At 45.3% G+C, this 16867-nt stretch overlaps 1 protein-coding gene across 4 annotated transcripts in view; it reads right to left on the bottom strand.

Annotated features, from left to right (window-relative positions):
* Positions 1-16867, bottom strand: part of LOC112253730 (gamma-aminobutyric acid receptor subunit beta-3-like) — a 56821-nt gene that overhangs the window by 10066 nt on the left and 29888 nt on the right. For all 4 annotated transcript variants that reach the window (XM_024425695.2, XM_024425696.2, XM_024425697.2 and 1 more), the window contains 3 exons: positions 3886-4106; positions 1809-1891; positions 436-573 (listed from right to left, as the gene is read on the bottom strand). In XM_024425695.2, the coding sequence (XP_024281463.1) occupies positions 436-573; positions 1809-1891; positions 3886-4106 (442 nt within the window). The remainder of the gene's footprint in view (positions 1-435; positions 574-1808; positions 1892-3885; positions 4107-16867) is intronic.

Below are 16867 nucleotides of genomic sequence, written 5' to 3' on the forward strand. Positions count from 1 at the left end.
GAAGGGAGACAGGGGGTCACACCAAGGACCCAGGGAGAGGGAAGAGGGGGGGCCCACACTGAGGAGCCAGGGAGAAGGGAGACAGGGGGCCACAGAGGAGCCAGGGAGAGAGGAAAGAGTATAGAGGGGCCACACTGGACGCTCAAATGTAATGGCTGCCATCGGGTTCTCAAATAAAGGTAGGCGAGGAATTCTCCCATACAAGCAAGTGCATATACATACAAACTCTCACACCCTGACATACAGGAACATGCACGCACCCACGCAGCAAACGGTGTCAATGATACCGATAACATTTCTTCCGAACTGGAAGATACAGCCACTAGAAAACTGAAGTAGCAGTGAAGAGTTTCATAGTGGAGCACTGGTTGGGTAAAATGCTAGATGGAAAATAACATGGTCGGGCTGTGTATTTTCTGAGAATGTGTTTTTTACCTGTGGAAAAGACAACATTTCTGGACACCAGCTTGTAGTCCACTATGGAGAACTGTGGCAGCTCAATGCGTGTCACCCCCGTCACCGCATTGTCTCCTCCCTTCCAGTAGAACTCAATGTCATCTGTCGTGTATCCATCTGAACCACAGAAAGAAAGACAGGGTTAGAATGAACCTCCTGGAGCGGGATACCATGTGAAGAAACTAAGTCACAGATCATTAAAACTCCACTCTCTCAATTTAACCACAAAAAAGCCCCAGGGCAATTAAAAACGTGATTTTTCTGTGTTCTGTATACAAGTATACAAAACATTAAGAACACCTGCTCTTTCTATGACATACTGTAGACTGACCAGGTGAATCCAGGTGAAAGCTAGGATCCCTTGTTGATGTCATTGACACAACTCTAACACTTGTTAAATCCATTTCAATCAGTGTAGATGAAGGGGAGGAGACAGGTTAAAGAAGGATTTTTAAGCCTTGAGGGTGAATTCAGAGGGTGAATGAGCAAGACAAAAAATGTAAGTGCCTTTGAACGGGGTATGCTAGTAGGTGGCAGGCACACCTGTTTGTGTCAAGAGCTACAATGCTGCTGGGTTGTTCACGCTCAACAGTTTCCCGTGTGTATCAAGAATGCTCCGCCACCCGAAGGACATCCAGCCAACTTGACACAACTGTGGGAAGCATTGGCAGCACATGGAGGAAACGTGCTGCCAATGTAGTTAAAACATAGGCCAGCATCCCTGTGGAACGCTTTCGATGCCTTGTAGAGTCCTTGCAACTCAATATTAGGAAGGTGTTCCTAATGTTTGGTGTACTCAGTGTATATTTCCACACTCAGAGGTTGCAATAGTTCTGTGAAATTGTGAAAATTATGATAATGCCCTTTTAGAGTAAGAGCTATGAAAAGACCACCTGAAATTTCAACATGTTTTGGTGGGATGGAGTTTTGGCCTTCCTGGTGACACAACCATGTGGTAAATTAGTATAATAGACGAATAAGAAAGAGAGTTCCAAACATCTCTGCCAATAACAGCTAGTTTTCAGTTTTCCCCTCCCCATTCCGACCACTCCCAAAGAGTCCATTTTTGTTTCTCGTTTAACATTTGAACTGAAAATAAGATGCTTATTAAGGTGCTTAATTGTTACCCTGAAGTGATTTGATATTGAGATAAAAACGGCTGCATTGGACATTTAACATCCAGTCTCACCGTAATCTCCATTGTGGTTGTATATCTTTTACTAAAATATTATTTATACTGAAATAGTAAAATGGTATACACATCATTTTGTTTTATATAGTAAAATTTTGAAATACTGAAATATAATAGAGAAATAGTCATTTCAGAGGTTGATGGTAATGAGGTCACTCACAGCTCTCGATCTCCAGAGTGCAGTTCTGCTCGTCCAGAGGGTACCTCCTCAGGTCCATCATACAGGCTGCCGTCGTTGTGATCCTGAGGTCAACACACACACACACACACACACACACACACACACACACACACACACACACACACACACACACACACACACACACACACACACACAAGGGGGAAATTTGGATCACGTTAACTTAAGCTTTACCGGAGCCCACACACACGTACTCCAGCCATAGTGTCTGCTGTGGATCCACCTAATCTTCTCACCTGTGCATGAGACCATATAATTACAGTATGATGTTATTCACCCATCACGTTATGATCTCCTGAACAACCACAGTCAACTCCACGGAGAGAGAGGCTAACTCTCTGGTCCCACTTGTAAGTAAGACGAGCTGAAACGGAATACATTCCAGTATAGACTATAATTGTTGAAGAGAAACTATATATGTGCATTGATCTTCACTCATAGTGTTTCAGTTGGTATCAGGTTCAGCCAGGTGGACCAGATATGACGAAATAAGCCTTCAGAACCAGAACTCATCATTACAGTACACTCACGTCTCGGTTACTTTACTGGACAGGTAATGTAACATCGGAACATTCCACATAGTAATGTCTGGAGATCCTACTCTGGGATTCCATTCCATACAGTATCACTTACAGTTGGACCGTGGGTTTCAGGGTGAGTGATTGATTGAGTTGGGATAATGACGAGTGGACTGTGGTCCTGTATGGCTCAGTTGGTAGAGCAGGGTGTTGCAGTGCCGGGATAATGGGTTTGTTCCCAGGGCCACCCATACGTAAAATATACGCACTCGTGACTGTAAGTTGCTTTGTATGAAAGTGTCTACTAAATGGTATAGCTATGAACCCTAGGGGTTTTGTCCTTTTGGTCAGATCGTGAGGTTGAATATCTTCGGTACAACAAGGATTGATCTTCCCCATGTACCCTTGGCTTGAAGAAGTCAGAATCTAATCATGTTTGTACAGGTTGCTGAATTTCTGGACTCCATTAGTGAAGCTGTAACCACTAGACAGTTTAAGCTCCACAATCTAAAGCAATACGTCATATATGTCTTTGTGGATAAGAATGCCAGGTCACATAGCTATACTGTCATCTCAGAAATGCATTACATCCAGACGAGTGTGTTTGTCAGAAGCTATTAGACAAGATGGATGATTCCACCTACACACGTGAAGCGAGCGCACACGCACGCACACACACACACACACGCGCACGCAAGCACACACACACACACACACACGCACACGCACACGCACACGTTCTTTAGAGGGGGTACATGAAACAGATTTACAGGATGTTAAAAGAACAGAATCAATGCATTGTATTGAATCCAACTACGTATAATTCAAAACTAGTCCAGTGTGAGTGATTAATATGCAAAAATCATTGAATTTCCATGCTGGATGGCTCAATTTGGAAGAAAACCATGCATTATACATATTTATTATCCTGATGAACAATTCAGGACTTGTCAAACAACAAAGGCCAATGGGCTATGGATATTGAAACAGGCAACCATAACAAAGCAACAGCTGAGACTGCATCATCATCTATACATTTTCTTTTTTTTTTATGTTGTTTTCTTCTGATCTTACCATATGTTTGAAAAATACACGTTTCAACAAAGCTTGACAGTGTACACGCTACTGCACCAATATGTCGAAATTGAGCCTATAGGAAGGGATTATATTTACAAGCCAAAAACATAGCAGCTGGTGGCCTAGAGGTGGACCAGTGGTCTAAGCCACTGCCTCCGGAACACAAAGATCACTTCAGCATGGTTGAGAATCTGGTCCACTGCTATTTTTGGTCTCTCTCCTCTATTATTCCTCTCTGTCTATGCTATTCCAATAAACAGAAAGAAAGAGAGGAGTGGGAATGTCCCACTTCTTTAAAAACACATTTAAAAAAACTAGCAGCTCATACATACCACACAGCATTTATTACTATAAAATAATCAAATATTGTGATATCCCTTCAAATGAATCAGTCTTGGATGCATTAATCTAGAACCCATTGGTTCCACTGCTTTGGAACCCACCTCAGGCCATAGAGCACTGTTCCATCCGGGTGGAGGCGGATCATGCGGTTCTTGACCGTCACACCGTGGACAAAGGACTTCTTGTCATTCAGGAAGTAGGTGTCAGGGACCCAGAGTGAATCTGCTACCCGGTTATCCAGGGTGAGGTTCAGAGGGATCCCTAAGTACGCCAGCCTCTTGTCCCTCCAGTACTGCTGGAAGTACATGGTTAAAGTGTAGTCCTGGAAGGAGATTAACACATGGTGATGTTAGTATACTGTAGTATATACACTTTCTTATTTTTTATTGACATACAGTGCATGTGTGTGTGTGTGTGTGTTTCTTGAGTCTGCATCCCATAGTTCTGAGAATGATTGTGGATAAGCCTATTTTGGGAGGAGATATGTGGAGTTTACAGTCACAAGCTGTCTGAATGGTGAGGGGAAAGGTTGCAACGTGATGGCACACAGTGTGCTACTCTGACACATCCTCCTGCCAACCAAACTGATTTTCCAAATTTCCCCTCAGACCCACTCAACCCACTCCACTTCTCCTCAATACCGACCCTCTGTGTCAAAATGGCCGCCGCAGTAGAAGGCTTCCCACCAGGTAGCAGGAGGAACAGTGTGGCATGGCTGTGTGATTCAGCCACAGTCCTAATGGCGATTACACAACAGCCATACTGTAGGCAGGGCCAGGCTGTACCAGGAGTCTGTCCAAGTGGCTCCGCCACACACTCCAAAATACCCGACAGCAATGTGTTTCTCTCTCTACGCCAGCAGCACTGTTATGAGTGGAGCCAACCACATGGTCTCTGACTAAAGCCAATTACATTGTGTAGTATTGGGTCCAATATTTCAGTGCAGCCTACTCAGTCTTTGCAGCTTGCTATGGAGGAGAGCCAGAGGCAAGACATCATGCCAATTGAAAGTGAGGAGGCACGTACTCCCTCCATTTGATCAGTTTTTAGGATAAAGAGATACAAAATGTACACTAAATGTATGACTCCGTACACCTCCAACTAACTGTTCAATGTTGTCCCCGGAGATTATTTCAGGTATTTCAAGATGGGAGTGTTCCAGGGGTGAGAAGTGTGAACCAGTCAGGGATGTAGTTTTAGATAAGTCTTTACATGAAAGGACATGAATGATTTAAATAACCACTGTAGACGGGTCCTGCATTCAAAGCCGCAGCTGCCTTGGAATTCTTATAAATCTTGCACAGGGACAATCACAGAGCTTTTCAAATAAAGGAGTACTTGCTCCCCTTGTGAAGTCTGACTCTGAATCAGACAGTTTATCACACTGATGCTGTCATGCTACAGTGGCAATTGTGGTGATCTCCTCGAAGGAGGAATCAACCTGGTATCAACCTGGAAGGACTGAGGGGAAGGCCCCTTGCATGTTTAATGCGCACTGTTTAGCTCTCTGTGTGTGTGTGTGTGTGTGTGTGTGTGTGTGTGTGTGTGTGTGTGTGTGTGTGTGTGTGTGTGTGTGTGTGTGTGTGTGTGTGTGCTTGTGTATAGCCTTTGATTTATTTTCTTTCAATAACGCACCCTGTAAGGAATGGTCAGTCATGGTCATCCATATTACTGCAATTTTACTGCTACTACATTCTCCAAGAGAGCGTTTTTTTTGTTGTCCTTCTGTAATTTATTTAGTGACCTAATGTTACTGATGATACTGAGCGCGTCCCAAATGGCACCCTTACACAGTGAACCCTGGGCAAAAGTAGTGCACTGCATAGGGAATAGGGTGCCATTTGGGACGCAGGCTTTGAAGGAGTTGAACCTGCTCTTGTTTGGTGGGGTCATTTAAATCAACCTACAGTGTGTGATGATCCCCTGTGTGATGATCAACCAACCGTGTGTGATGATCCCCTGTGTGATGATCAACCTACCGTGTGTGATAATCCCCTGTGTGATGATCAACCTACTGTGTGTGATGATCCCCTGTACACTGACCGACGCAGTAGCCTACTATTCTCATTTGTCATTGCATCTGCTCCCTGTCTCCAACAGATGCTCCTCGTTATCAAACAACTAGCTTATCACGATCATGCTTTCACACAAAACCACTCTTTATGAACCGGGCCCTATCCCACCAACAACGTCCGTAATACTTTGATCTCACCCCTTGCCGTAAATCCGTGTATGTTTAGCGCATTTACAAAATGGTCTCCTTGTGACATCACGCATTCGTAGAAAGATGAAGTTATGCGTAGACCCCAAGGTCATTAGCCAATACAATTCAAACTGACATTGTGAGTAGCTATGTAAGGCTTATTTGCATACGGTGCCCACATGCCATCATGTACTGTAGGCACAAACACAACCTCTATAAGGTGCTTAGCTATATATTATCAAACAGATTGATGCAAATCAGGTAGCCTAGTGGCTAGAGTGTTGAGCCAGTAACTGAAAGGTTGCTAGATCGAATCCCCGAGCTGACAAGGTCTGTTGTTCTGCCCCTGAACAATGCAGTTAACCCACTGTTCCTAGGCTGTCATTGTAAGTAAGATTTTGTTCTTAATTGACTTGCCTAGTTAAATAAAATGTTAAAACAGGAGATATTCATAGTGCAGTTACAATAGTCAGCTAACATCGTAGTAGCCATCAATAACAACATACTAAGCCAAACAGCGATAAACTACACTAACAGTGACCCTCAAATTGCAAACACAGTTATAAAAACAAATCAATCTCGCTAATTCGGTTATACATTATTGTCAATCCAAACTCAGTAAAGAATCATTTGACGCAGTCGGTAATTTTCAAAGCAATTCCACAGGCTTCCCCAAGAGATTTCTTCTTTGGAAGCCCATTTTTCACTGCGGGTAATCACCCTCTCTCCCCACTTCTGTGGTGAACCTCAACAGCATCTTAAAAATAGCATGCATGGTCTCTGATCTACTCTAAGGGCCTTTAGTGGTAGGAGCTGATTACCCCAGAAATGATCTTACATACACTATGAGAGGGGAGACCCAGAGCCGTATATAGAGATGTAATGGATAATAATGGCTTCTAAACACACAGAGCTTTGGCTGCGATAACAATGAATCTCTCTGTACGTGCATTAGTGGGGTTTGATAGATAAATTAAAACTGTGATAAAAGGATTCATACAGGATTTTACAAGTGATTCCCCAGGGGCAGGAATCGACCAAGAATTACACAGAAGACTGAAGGGATAAATAGCTGCCTGTGTACACCGACACAAATGACATTATATGATGCTGGGCCAAAGCATTGCACCGGAAATGTGGGCACACATCTTCAGCTTTGCCATGCACAAAAGGAGGCACTCGCGCACGCACACACACACACACGCGCTCACACACACACACGCTCACACTCGCTATATAGACTTTGTAGCGGGATCATGCTACTGCAGAGAGCTGGCTTCATGGATCGATAGAATCATGTCCGATAGCAATCAAAAATGATAAAGTGGGGGTCAGCGTTTAAGCATAACCCCACTACACCTCTTATAACTCTCCTACAGCACTCTGGGAATTACGGCCGTAACTTCAGGAGACCAATTGCTCACAACCCCTAGTAGACCTGCCAATATTCATAGGGGTTATGGTGATAATGGTGCCCTTCGACATCTGGTTGCACATAGTTCCTGATGGAAGGTTAAAATGAACCTATATGTAAATTCCAGGGTCAGTATGGTCTATGGGCTGTAGATGGGGCAGGATTTCTTCAGATAGACACAGAGAAAAGCTAACATTAATGACAGGAACAGTTGGAGAGAGAAAAAATATCCACTCCATATGACAGATTTTCTGCACCCACGCACCCACTCTGCAGAGGGACTGATGGCTGTTTACTCGGGCTATCTCATAGCGAATTCAAATCGATATCCATTTCTGCGGTCCCTTATGGGTTCATATCTTCTCCATACAACAACAATTTGACTGAAGCTACCCTACAACATTTCTTCTCTTTTTACTCCAGTTGCTTGAGATTCAACTAACCTGAAATGGACAGTCATTTAAGTAAAAATCTATTGTTCAATAAACTGGGGAAATATAACAAAGGAAGTGCACAGTGGCCATTCAGATGGTTCATCAATTTTCTTTGGTCAATACCGTTTTTCAAGTTCTACCATCACCTGGGTGCAGTCAATCCACAGTCATACAGTATGTGTTAGTAATTACCCTAGTTCCCATGGTAACTGATGGCTACGGCTATGACAGTCTCTCCCCTGCCTTCTCCATGCAGTGTTAAGAGTAGAGAGAAGACATCCCTTTGGAAGACAAACTGCAAATGTAGCCATCACTGAGGTTCTCACAGAGAGAGAGAGAGAACAGCTTATTAACCCAAGATCACTGACTATACACAGAGCAGTATTTACCTACACATGTAGGACCAGCCAGTGTTTTAGAGCTAATTCTGCCATTTCAAAGATATAGAGTCCCCACGGGACTACATATTATCTTCAAAGAGATTCTTCTATCAAAGGGAAAAGAGGAGCATCTCATTTACACATTTCCTACAGGCTACTTCCATTGTCGCGGCGCAAAAGAGGCTCCTGTTCCAACGTAAACAACTGTCCCTGGTTTCAGGAAGATCAAAGCATATTAATGGTTTACTTGGTCGGGTTACAGTGCTTACTAGAACGATCGCAATCACTACAAGACCAGGGTCCGTATGTGTCAGGTGTCACAAAAGGAGGAGTGCTGATCCAGGTTTAGGTCCTCCGTGTCAACGTAACCTCAATTTATTATGATCTAAAGGGCAAAACAGATCCTCGATCAGCATCCTGAGACACATGAACATCCTCCAGGATGAATATTACATCATCCAAAACTTGTTGTCTTAATTGAACATCACCCAGAACATTCATTATGTAATCAGTGAATTAATTAGTTCATCTCTTTCTTCTATTTTGGCTCTCTGTATATTCCATTTTGCGCCTTGTTCTTGAGAATGTCATGTGTATGAAAAATTGCCACATTTTTCACACTGCTGTCCATTTATTTTTTTTATTTTTTTATTTCACCTTTAGTTAACTAGGTAGGCTAGTTGAGAACAAGTTCTCATTTACAACTGCGACCTGGCCAAGATAAAGCATAGCAATTCGACACATACAACAACACAGAGTTACACATGGAATAAACAAAACATAGTCAATAATACAGTAGAACAAAAGAAAACAAAAAGTCTATATACAGTGAGTGCAAATGAGGTAAGATAAGGGAGTTAAGGCAATAAATAGGCCATGGTGGCGAAGTAATTACAATATAGCAATTAAACACTGGAATGGTAGAATGTGCAGAAGATGAATGTGCAAGTAAAGATACTGGGGAGCAAAGGATTAAGATAAATAAATAAACACTGTATGGGGATGAGGTAGGTAGATAGATGGGCTGTTTACAGATGGGCTATGTACAGGCGCAGTGATCTGTGAGCTGCTCTGACACCTGGTGCTTACAGCTAGTGAGGGAGATATCAGCATCAGAGATTTTCTCCAGCATCAGAGATTTTTGTTCATTCCAGTCATTGGCAGCAGAGAACTGGAAGGAAAGACGACCAAAGGAGGAATTGGCTTTGGGGGTGACCAGTGAGATATACCTGCTGGAGCGCGTGCTACGAGTGGGTGCTGCTATGGTGACCAGTGAGCTGAGATAAGGCGGGGCTTTACCTAGCAGAGACTTGTAGATAACCTGTAGCCAGTTGGCGACGCGTATGAAGCGAGGGCCAACCAACGAGAGCGTACAGGTCGCAATGGTGGGTAGTGTATGGGGCTTTGGTGACAAAACGGATGGCACTGTGATAGACTGCATCCAGTTTGTTGAGTAGAGTGTTGGAGGATATTTTATAGATGACATCACCGAAGTCGAGGATCGGTAGGATGGTCAGTTTTACGAGGGTATGTTTAGCAGCATGAGTGATGGATGCTTTGTTTTGAAATAGGAAGCCAATTCTAGATTTAATTTTGGATTGGAGATGCTTAATGTGAGTCTGGAAGGAGAGTTTACAGTCTAACCAGACACCCAGGTATTTGTATTTGTCCACGTATTCTAAGTCAGAGCCGTCCAGAGTAGTGATGCTGGACAGGCGAGCAGGTGCGGGCAGTGATCGGTTGAATAACATGCGTTTAGTTTTCCCTGCGTTTAAGAGCAGTTGGAGGCCACGGAAGGAGAGTTGTATAGCATTGAAGCTCGTCTGGAGGTTAGTTAACACAGTATCCAAAGAGGGGCCAGAAGTATACTGAATGGTGTCGTCTGCGTAGAGGTGTACCAGAGAATCACCAGCAGCAAGAGCAACATCATTGATGTATACAGAGAAGAGAGTCGGCCCGAGGATTGAACCCTGTGGCACCCCTATAGAGACAGCCAGAGGTCCGGAGAACAGGCCCTCCGATTTGACACACTGAACTCTATCAGAGGAGTAGTTGGTAAACCAGGCGAGGCAATCATTTGAGAAACCAAGGCTGTTGAATCTGCCAATAAGAATGTGGTGATTGACAGAGTCGAAATCCTTGACCAGGTCGATGAATACGGCTGCACAGTAATGTCTCTTATCGATGGTGGTTATGATGTCGTTGAGGACCTTGAGAGTGGCTGATGTGCACCCATGACCAGCTCTGAAACCAGATTGCATAGCGGAGAAGGTACGGTGGGATTTGCAATTGTCAGTAATCTGTTTGTTAACTTGGCTTTCGAAGACCTTAGTAAGACAGGGTAGGATAGATATAGGTCTGTAGCAGTTTGGGTCTAGAGTGTCATCCCCTTTGAAGAGGGGGATGACCGCGGCAGCTTTCCAATCTTAGGGAATCTCAGACGATACAAAAGAGAGGTTGAACAGGCTAATAATAGGGGTTGCAACAATTTTGGCAGATACTTTTAGAAAGAGAGGGTCCAGATTGTCTAGCCCGGCTGATTTGTAGGGGTCCAGATTTTGTAGCTCTTTCAGAACATCAGCTATCTGGATTTGGGTAAAGGAGAAATGGTGGGGGCTTTGGAGGGTACCGGGCAGTTGAGCGAGGTAGGGTTAGCCAGGTGGAGAGCATGGCCAGCCGTAGAGAAATGCTTATTGAAATTCTCAATTTTCGTGGATTTATCGGTGGTGACAGTGTTTCCTAGCCTCAGAGCAGTGGGTAGCTGGGAGGAGGTGTTCTTATTCTCCATGGACTTTACATTGTCCCAGAACTATTTTGAGTTAGTACTACAGGATGCACATTTCTGTTTGAAAAAGCTAGCCTTAGCTTTCCTAACTGCCTGTGTATATTTGTTCCTAGCTTCCCTGAAAAGTTGCATATCACGGGGGCTATTCGATGCTAATGCAGAACGCCACAGGATGTTTTTGTGCTGGTCAAGGGCAGACAGGTCTGGAGTGAACCAAGGACTATATATATTCCTAGTTCAATTTTTTTTGAATGGGGCATGCTTATTTAAGATGGTGAGGAAGGCACTTTTAAAGAATAGCCAGGCATCATCTACTGACAGGATGAGGTCAATGTCATTCCCAGGATACCCAGCCAGGTCAATTAGAAAGGCCTGCTCGCAGAAGTGTTTTAAGGAGCGTTTGAGTGATGAGTGGAGGCCGTTTGACCGCTGACCCATTACGGATGCAGGCAATGAGGCATTGGTCGCTGAGATCTTGATTGAAAACAGCAGAGGTGTATTTGGAGGGTGAGTTAGTTAGGATGACATCGATGAGGGTGCCCGTGTTTACGGGTTTGGAGTTGTACCTGGTAGGTTCATTGATAATTTGTGTGAGATTAAGGGCATCAAGCTTGGATTGTAGGATGGCCGAGGTGTTAAGCATGTCCCAGTTTAGGTCACCTAGTAGCATGAGCTCAGAAGATAGGGGGGGGGGGAATCTGGATTAACCTGGATTAACCTCTACATCACCAGAAGAACAGATGAGAAGTAGGATAAGGGTACGGCTAAATGCTATACGAACTGGCCGGAACAGAGAGTAAAAGGAGCAGGTTTCTGTGCACGATAGCATAGATTAAAGGTATAGTGTACAGACAAATGTATGGTAGGATGTGAGTACATTGGAGGTAAACCTAGGCATTGAGTAATGATGAGAGAGATATAGTCTCTAAAGACATTTAAACCAGGTGATATCATCGCATATGTAGGAGGTGGAACAACATGGTTGGTTAAGGCATATTGAGCAGGGCTAGAGGCTCTACAGTGAAATAAGACAGTAATCACTAACCAGGACAGTAATGGACGAGGCATATTGATATTAGAGAGAGGCATGCATAGCCAGGTGAACATATGGGTCCAGTGAGTGGTTGGGCTGACTGGGAACACGGCCATTCAGACAGTTAGCAGGCCGATGCTAACACGCTAACAGTTAGTAGGCCGGGGGTAAACAAGCTAGCAGTTAGCAGACCAGGTTAGCAAGCAAGCAGTTAGCAGGGGCTAGCAGTTAGCAGACCGGGGCAGGCAAGCAAGCAGTTAGCAGGGGCTAGCAGTTAGTAGACCGGGGCTAGCAAGTTAGCCTTTGGGGGACGTCGCGATGGGGGTAAGTCTGTTTTTGCCTCTTCGTTGGGTGACGCTGATAGACCAGTCGTGGAATTAGTAGGGTTCCAAGTAGCTCTAGGTAGCTAGCAGGTTAGCAGAATGGGCCTGCAGCAGGCGTAGCGCCTGAGGGGCCTGTTGGAATCCATTGATTATTGATTGCCATTACCATTAGTTTGTATCTATTTATTCTGCTACTGGTCACTATTACACTATTACATTGTCAGAGCAAAAACCAAGCCATGAGGTCGAATGAATTGTCAGTAGAGCTCAGAGACAGGATTGTCTCAAGGTACAGATCTGGGTAAGGGTCCCCCAAAAATTTCTGCAGCATTGAAGGTTCCCAAGAACACAGTGGCCTCAACCAAGATGGCGTAGTAGCAAGATGTGTTTGTTTTTGTCCCGTGTAAATATTCAGCTTTTAAACATTTTCTGTATACATTTCAATCTCTTTTTCCATTTTCAAATTAAGTATACCTTCCTGCAACCCGCCTCACCCAACGTGGTACGGATCTGCTATTTTTTTTAGACCTTATAACTGGTACCTGCATCAGAAGCTATCCTTCAGAATTAGCTACTAGCTATTTAGTCATTGTTAGTCACTGCTAGCAGTCTTTACCTTTAGCACAGACACCAGCCGCTTTAGCCTGGATAGCCTCGAGCTAGGCCCATTCCCCCGGCTAGCAAACAAAATACACCAACTACAATACCTCTCTTGCCAATTGTCCTGGACCCTTTGTCGACACGGAGCCACGCCGATCCATCACGACTGGTCTGCTGACGTATTTCGGCCGATGTGCTCTCAACCGGCCTCTGCGTCGTTGATGTCGGTGAGGACCCAGCTACTAGCCCCAGCCCGCTAACTCTCTGAGCGCCGTGTCTCCTGCTCGCCTAACGTAGTGATGACTGCCGAGCAGCTCCCTGTTTCGTCCATTGCTGCTTATTGGACCCTATGATCACTCGGCTACACAGCTGATGTCTACTGGACTGTTCATTAACACGGTACTTCATTTTGTTTATCTGTCGGCCCCAGCCTCAAACTCAGGCCCTGTGTGTGGCTAACTGACCTCCCATTCATCTCCATTTACCCATTGTTGTTGTTGTCTTAGCTGTTTATCCGTTGTTGTCTTAGCCCTCCCAATCAACACCAGTGATTGCTTTATGCCTCCTGCTAATGTCAATATGCCTTGTATACTGTTGTTAAGGGTAGCTCTCATTGTTTTATTTTACTGCGGAGCCCCTAGTCCCGCTCTACATGCCTCAGTTGCCCCCCACACATGCGGAGACCGCACCTAGCTTAACTGGCGCTTCCAGAGATGCAGCCTCTCTCATCGTCACTCAATGCATAGGTTTACCTACACTGTACTCGCACCCCACCATGCCCTTGTCTGTGCATTATGCTCTGAATCTATCCTACCATGCCCAGCGTTCTGCTCCTTTTACTCTCTGTTCCGAAAGCACTAGACAACCAGTTCTTATAGCCTTGAGCCGTACCCTTATCCTACTCCTCCTCTGTTCCTCTGGTGATGTAGAGGTTAATCCAGGCCCTGTGTGTCCCCAGGCGCTCTCATTTGTTGACTTCTGTAACCGGAAAAGCCTTGGGTTCATGCATGTTAACATCAGGAGCCTCCTACCTATGTTTGCTTTATTCACTGCTTTAGCACACTCCGCCAACCCTGATGTTGTAGCTGTGTCTGAATCCTGGCTTAGCAAGGCTACCAAAAATTCTGAGATTTCCATCCCCATTTACAACATTTTCCATCAAGACAGAACTGCTAAAGGGGGCAGAGTTGCAATCTACTGTAGAAATAGCCTGTAGAGTTCTGTCCTACTATCCAGGTCTATTCCCAAACAGCTCGAGCTACTACTTTTAAAAATCCATCTCTCCAGAAATAGGTCTCTCACTGTTTCCGCTTGCTATAGACCCCCCTCAGCTCCCAGCTGTGCCCTGGACACCATATGTGAATTGATTGCCCCCATCTATCATCAGAGTTCGTAATGTTAGGTGACCTAAACTGGGATATGGTTAACACCCCGGCCATCCTACAATCTCAGCTCGATGCCCTCAATCTCACACAAATTATCAAGGAACCTAACAGGTACAACTCGGTACAAAAATCCGTAAACATTGTACCAGGTACAAAAATCCGTAAACATGGGCACCCTCATAGATATCATCCTGACCAACTTGCCCTCTAAATACACCTCCGCTGTTTTCAAGCAGGATCTCATCAATCACTGCCTCATTGCCTGCGTCCGTTATGGGTCAGCGGTCAACGACCGCCCCTCATCACTGTCAAACGCTCCCTAAAAAACACTTCTGCGAGCAGGCCTTTCTGATCGACCTGGCCCAGGTATCTTGGAAGGATATTGACCTCATCCCGTCAGTAGAGGATGCCTGGTTGTTCTTCAAAAGTGCCTTTCTCACCATTTTAAATAAGCATGCTCTTTCACCCAACTAAGAACAGATATAGCCCTTGGTTCACTCCAGACTTGACTTCCCTTGACCAGCACAAAAACATCCTGTGGCGCACTTCACTAGCTTCGAATAGTCCCCGCGATATGTAACTTTTCAGAAGTCAAGAAAAAATATACACAGTCAGTTAGGAAAGCAAAGGCTAGCTTTTTCAAACAGAAATTTGCATCCTGCAGCACTAATTCCAAAATGTTTTGGGACACTGTAAAGTCCATGGAGAATAAGAGCACCTCCTCTCAGCTGCCCACTGAGCTGAGGCTAGGAAACACTGTCACCACCGATAAATCCACGATAATTGAGAATTTCAATAAGCATTTCTCTACGGCTGGCCACACTTTCCACCTGTCTACCCCAACCCCGGCCAACAGCTCTGCATCCCCCCGCAGCAACTGGATTGATGGCAGCATTCACGCAAAACTGAAAGCGCGAACCACTGCTTTTAAACAGGGCAAGGCGACCGGAAATATGACCGAATACAAATAGTGTAGCTATTCCCTCCAAAAGGCAATCAAACAAGCTAAGCGTCAGTATAGAGACAAAGTAGAGTCGCAATTCTTCGGCTCAGACATGAGAGGTATGTGGCAGGGTCTACAGTCAATCACGGACTATAAAAAGAAAACCAGACAAACTAAACAACTTCTTTGCTCACATTGAGGACAATACAGTGTCACGGACACGGCCCACTACCAAAACCTGCAAGCTCTCCTTCACTGCAGCCAATGTGAGTAAAACATTTAAACATGTTAACCCTCGCAAGGCTGCCGGCCCAGACGGCATCCCTAGCCACGTCCTCAGAGCATGCGCAGACCAGCTGGCTGGTGTGTTTACGGACATATTCAATCAATCCTTATCCCAGTCTGCTGTTCCCACATGCTTCAAGAGGGCCACCATTATTCCTGTTCCAAAGGAAGCTAAGGCAACTGAGCTAAATGACTATCGCCCCGTAGCACTCACTTCCGTCATCATGAAGTACTTTGATAGACTAGTCAAGGACCATATCACATCCACCCTACCTGACACCCTAGACCTACTCCAATTTGCTTACCGCCCCAATAGGTCCACAGATGATGCAATCGCAATCACACTGCACTAACCCATCTGGACAAGAGGAATACCTATGTAAGAATGCTGTTCATGGACTACAGCTCATCATTTATCACCATAGTACCCTCCAAACTCATCATTAAGCTCGAGACCCTGGGTCTCGACCCCGCCCTGTGCAACTGGGTCCTGGACTTCCTGACGGGCCGCCCCCAGGTGGTGAGGGTAGGAAACAACATCCCCACCCTGCTGATCCTCAACACTGGGGCCCCACAACGGTGTGTTCTCAGCCCTCTCCTGTACTCCCTGTTCACTCATGACTGCGTGGCCACGCACGCCTCCAACTCAATCATCAAGTTTGCAGACGACACTACAGTGGTAGGCTTACCAAAAATGACGAGACGGTCTACAGGGAGCAGGTGAGGGCCCTCGGAGTGTGGTGTCAGGAAAATAACCTCACACTCAATATCAACAAAACAAAGGAGATGATCGTGGACTTCAGGAAACAGCAGAGGGAGCAGCCCTCTATCCACATCAACGGGACAATAGTGGAGAAGGTGGAACATGTTAAGTTCCTCGGCGTACACATCTCGGACAAACTGAATTGGTCCACCCACACAGACAGCATGGGGAAGAAGGCGGAGCAGCGCCTCTTCAACCTCAGGAGGCTGAAGAAATTTGGCTTGTCACCAAAAAACTCACAAACTTTTACAGATGCACAATTGAGAGCATCCTGTCGGACTGTATCACCTGGTACGGCAACTGCTCCGCCCACAACTGCAAGGCTCTCCAGAGGGTAGTGAGGTCTGCACATCGCATCACCGGGGGCAACTACCTGCCCTCCAGGACACCTACACCAACCGATGCCACAGGAAGGCCAAAAAGATCCTCAAGGACAACAACCACCCAAGCCACTGCCTGTTCACCCCGCTATCATCCAGTAGGCGAGGTCAGTACAGGTGCATCAAAGCTGGGACTGAGAGACTGAAAAACAGCT

This window comes from Oncorhynchus tshawytscha, linkage group LG07, assembly GCF_018296145.1.
Source record: "Oncorhynchus tshawytscha isolate Ot180627B linkage group LG07, Otsh_v2.0, whole genome shotgun sequence".
NCBI lineage: Eukaryota > Metazoa > Chordata > Actinopteri > Salmoniformes > Salmonidae > Oncorhynchus > Oncorhynchus tshawytscha.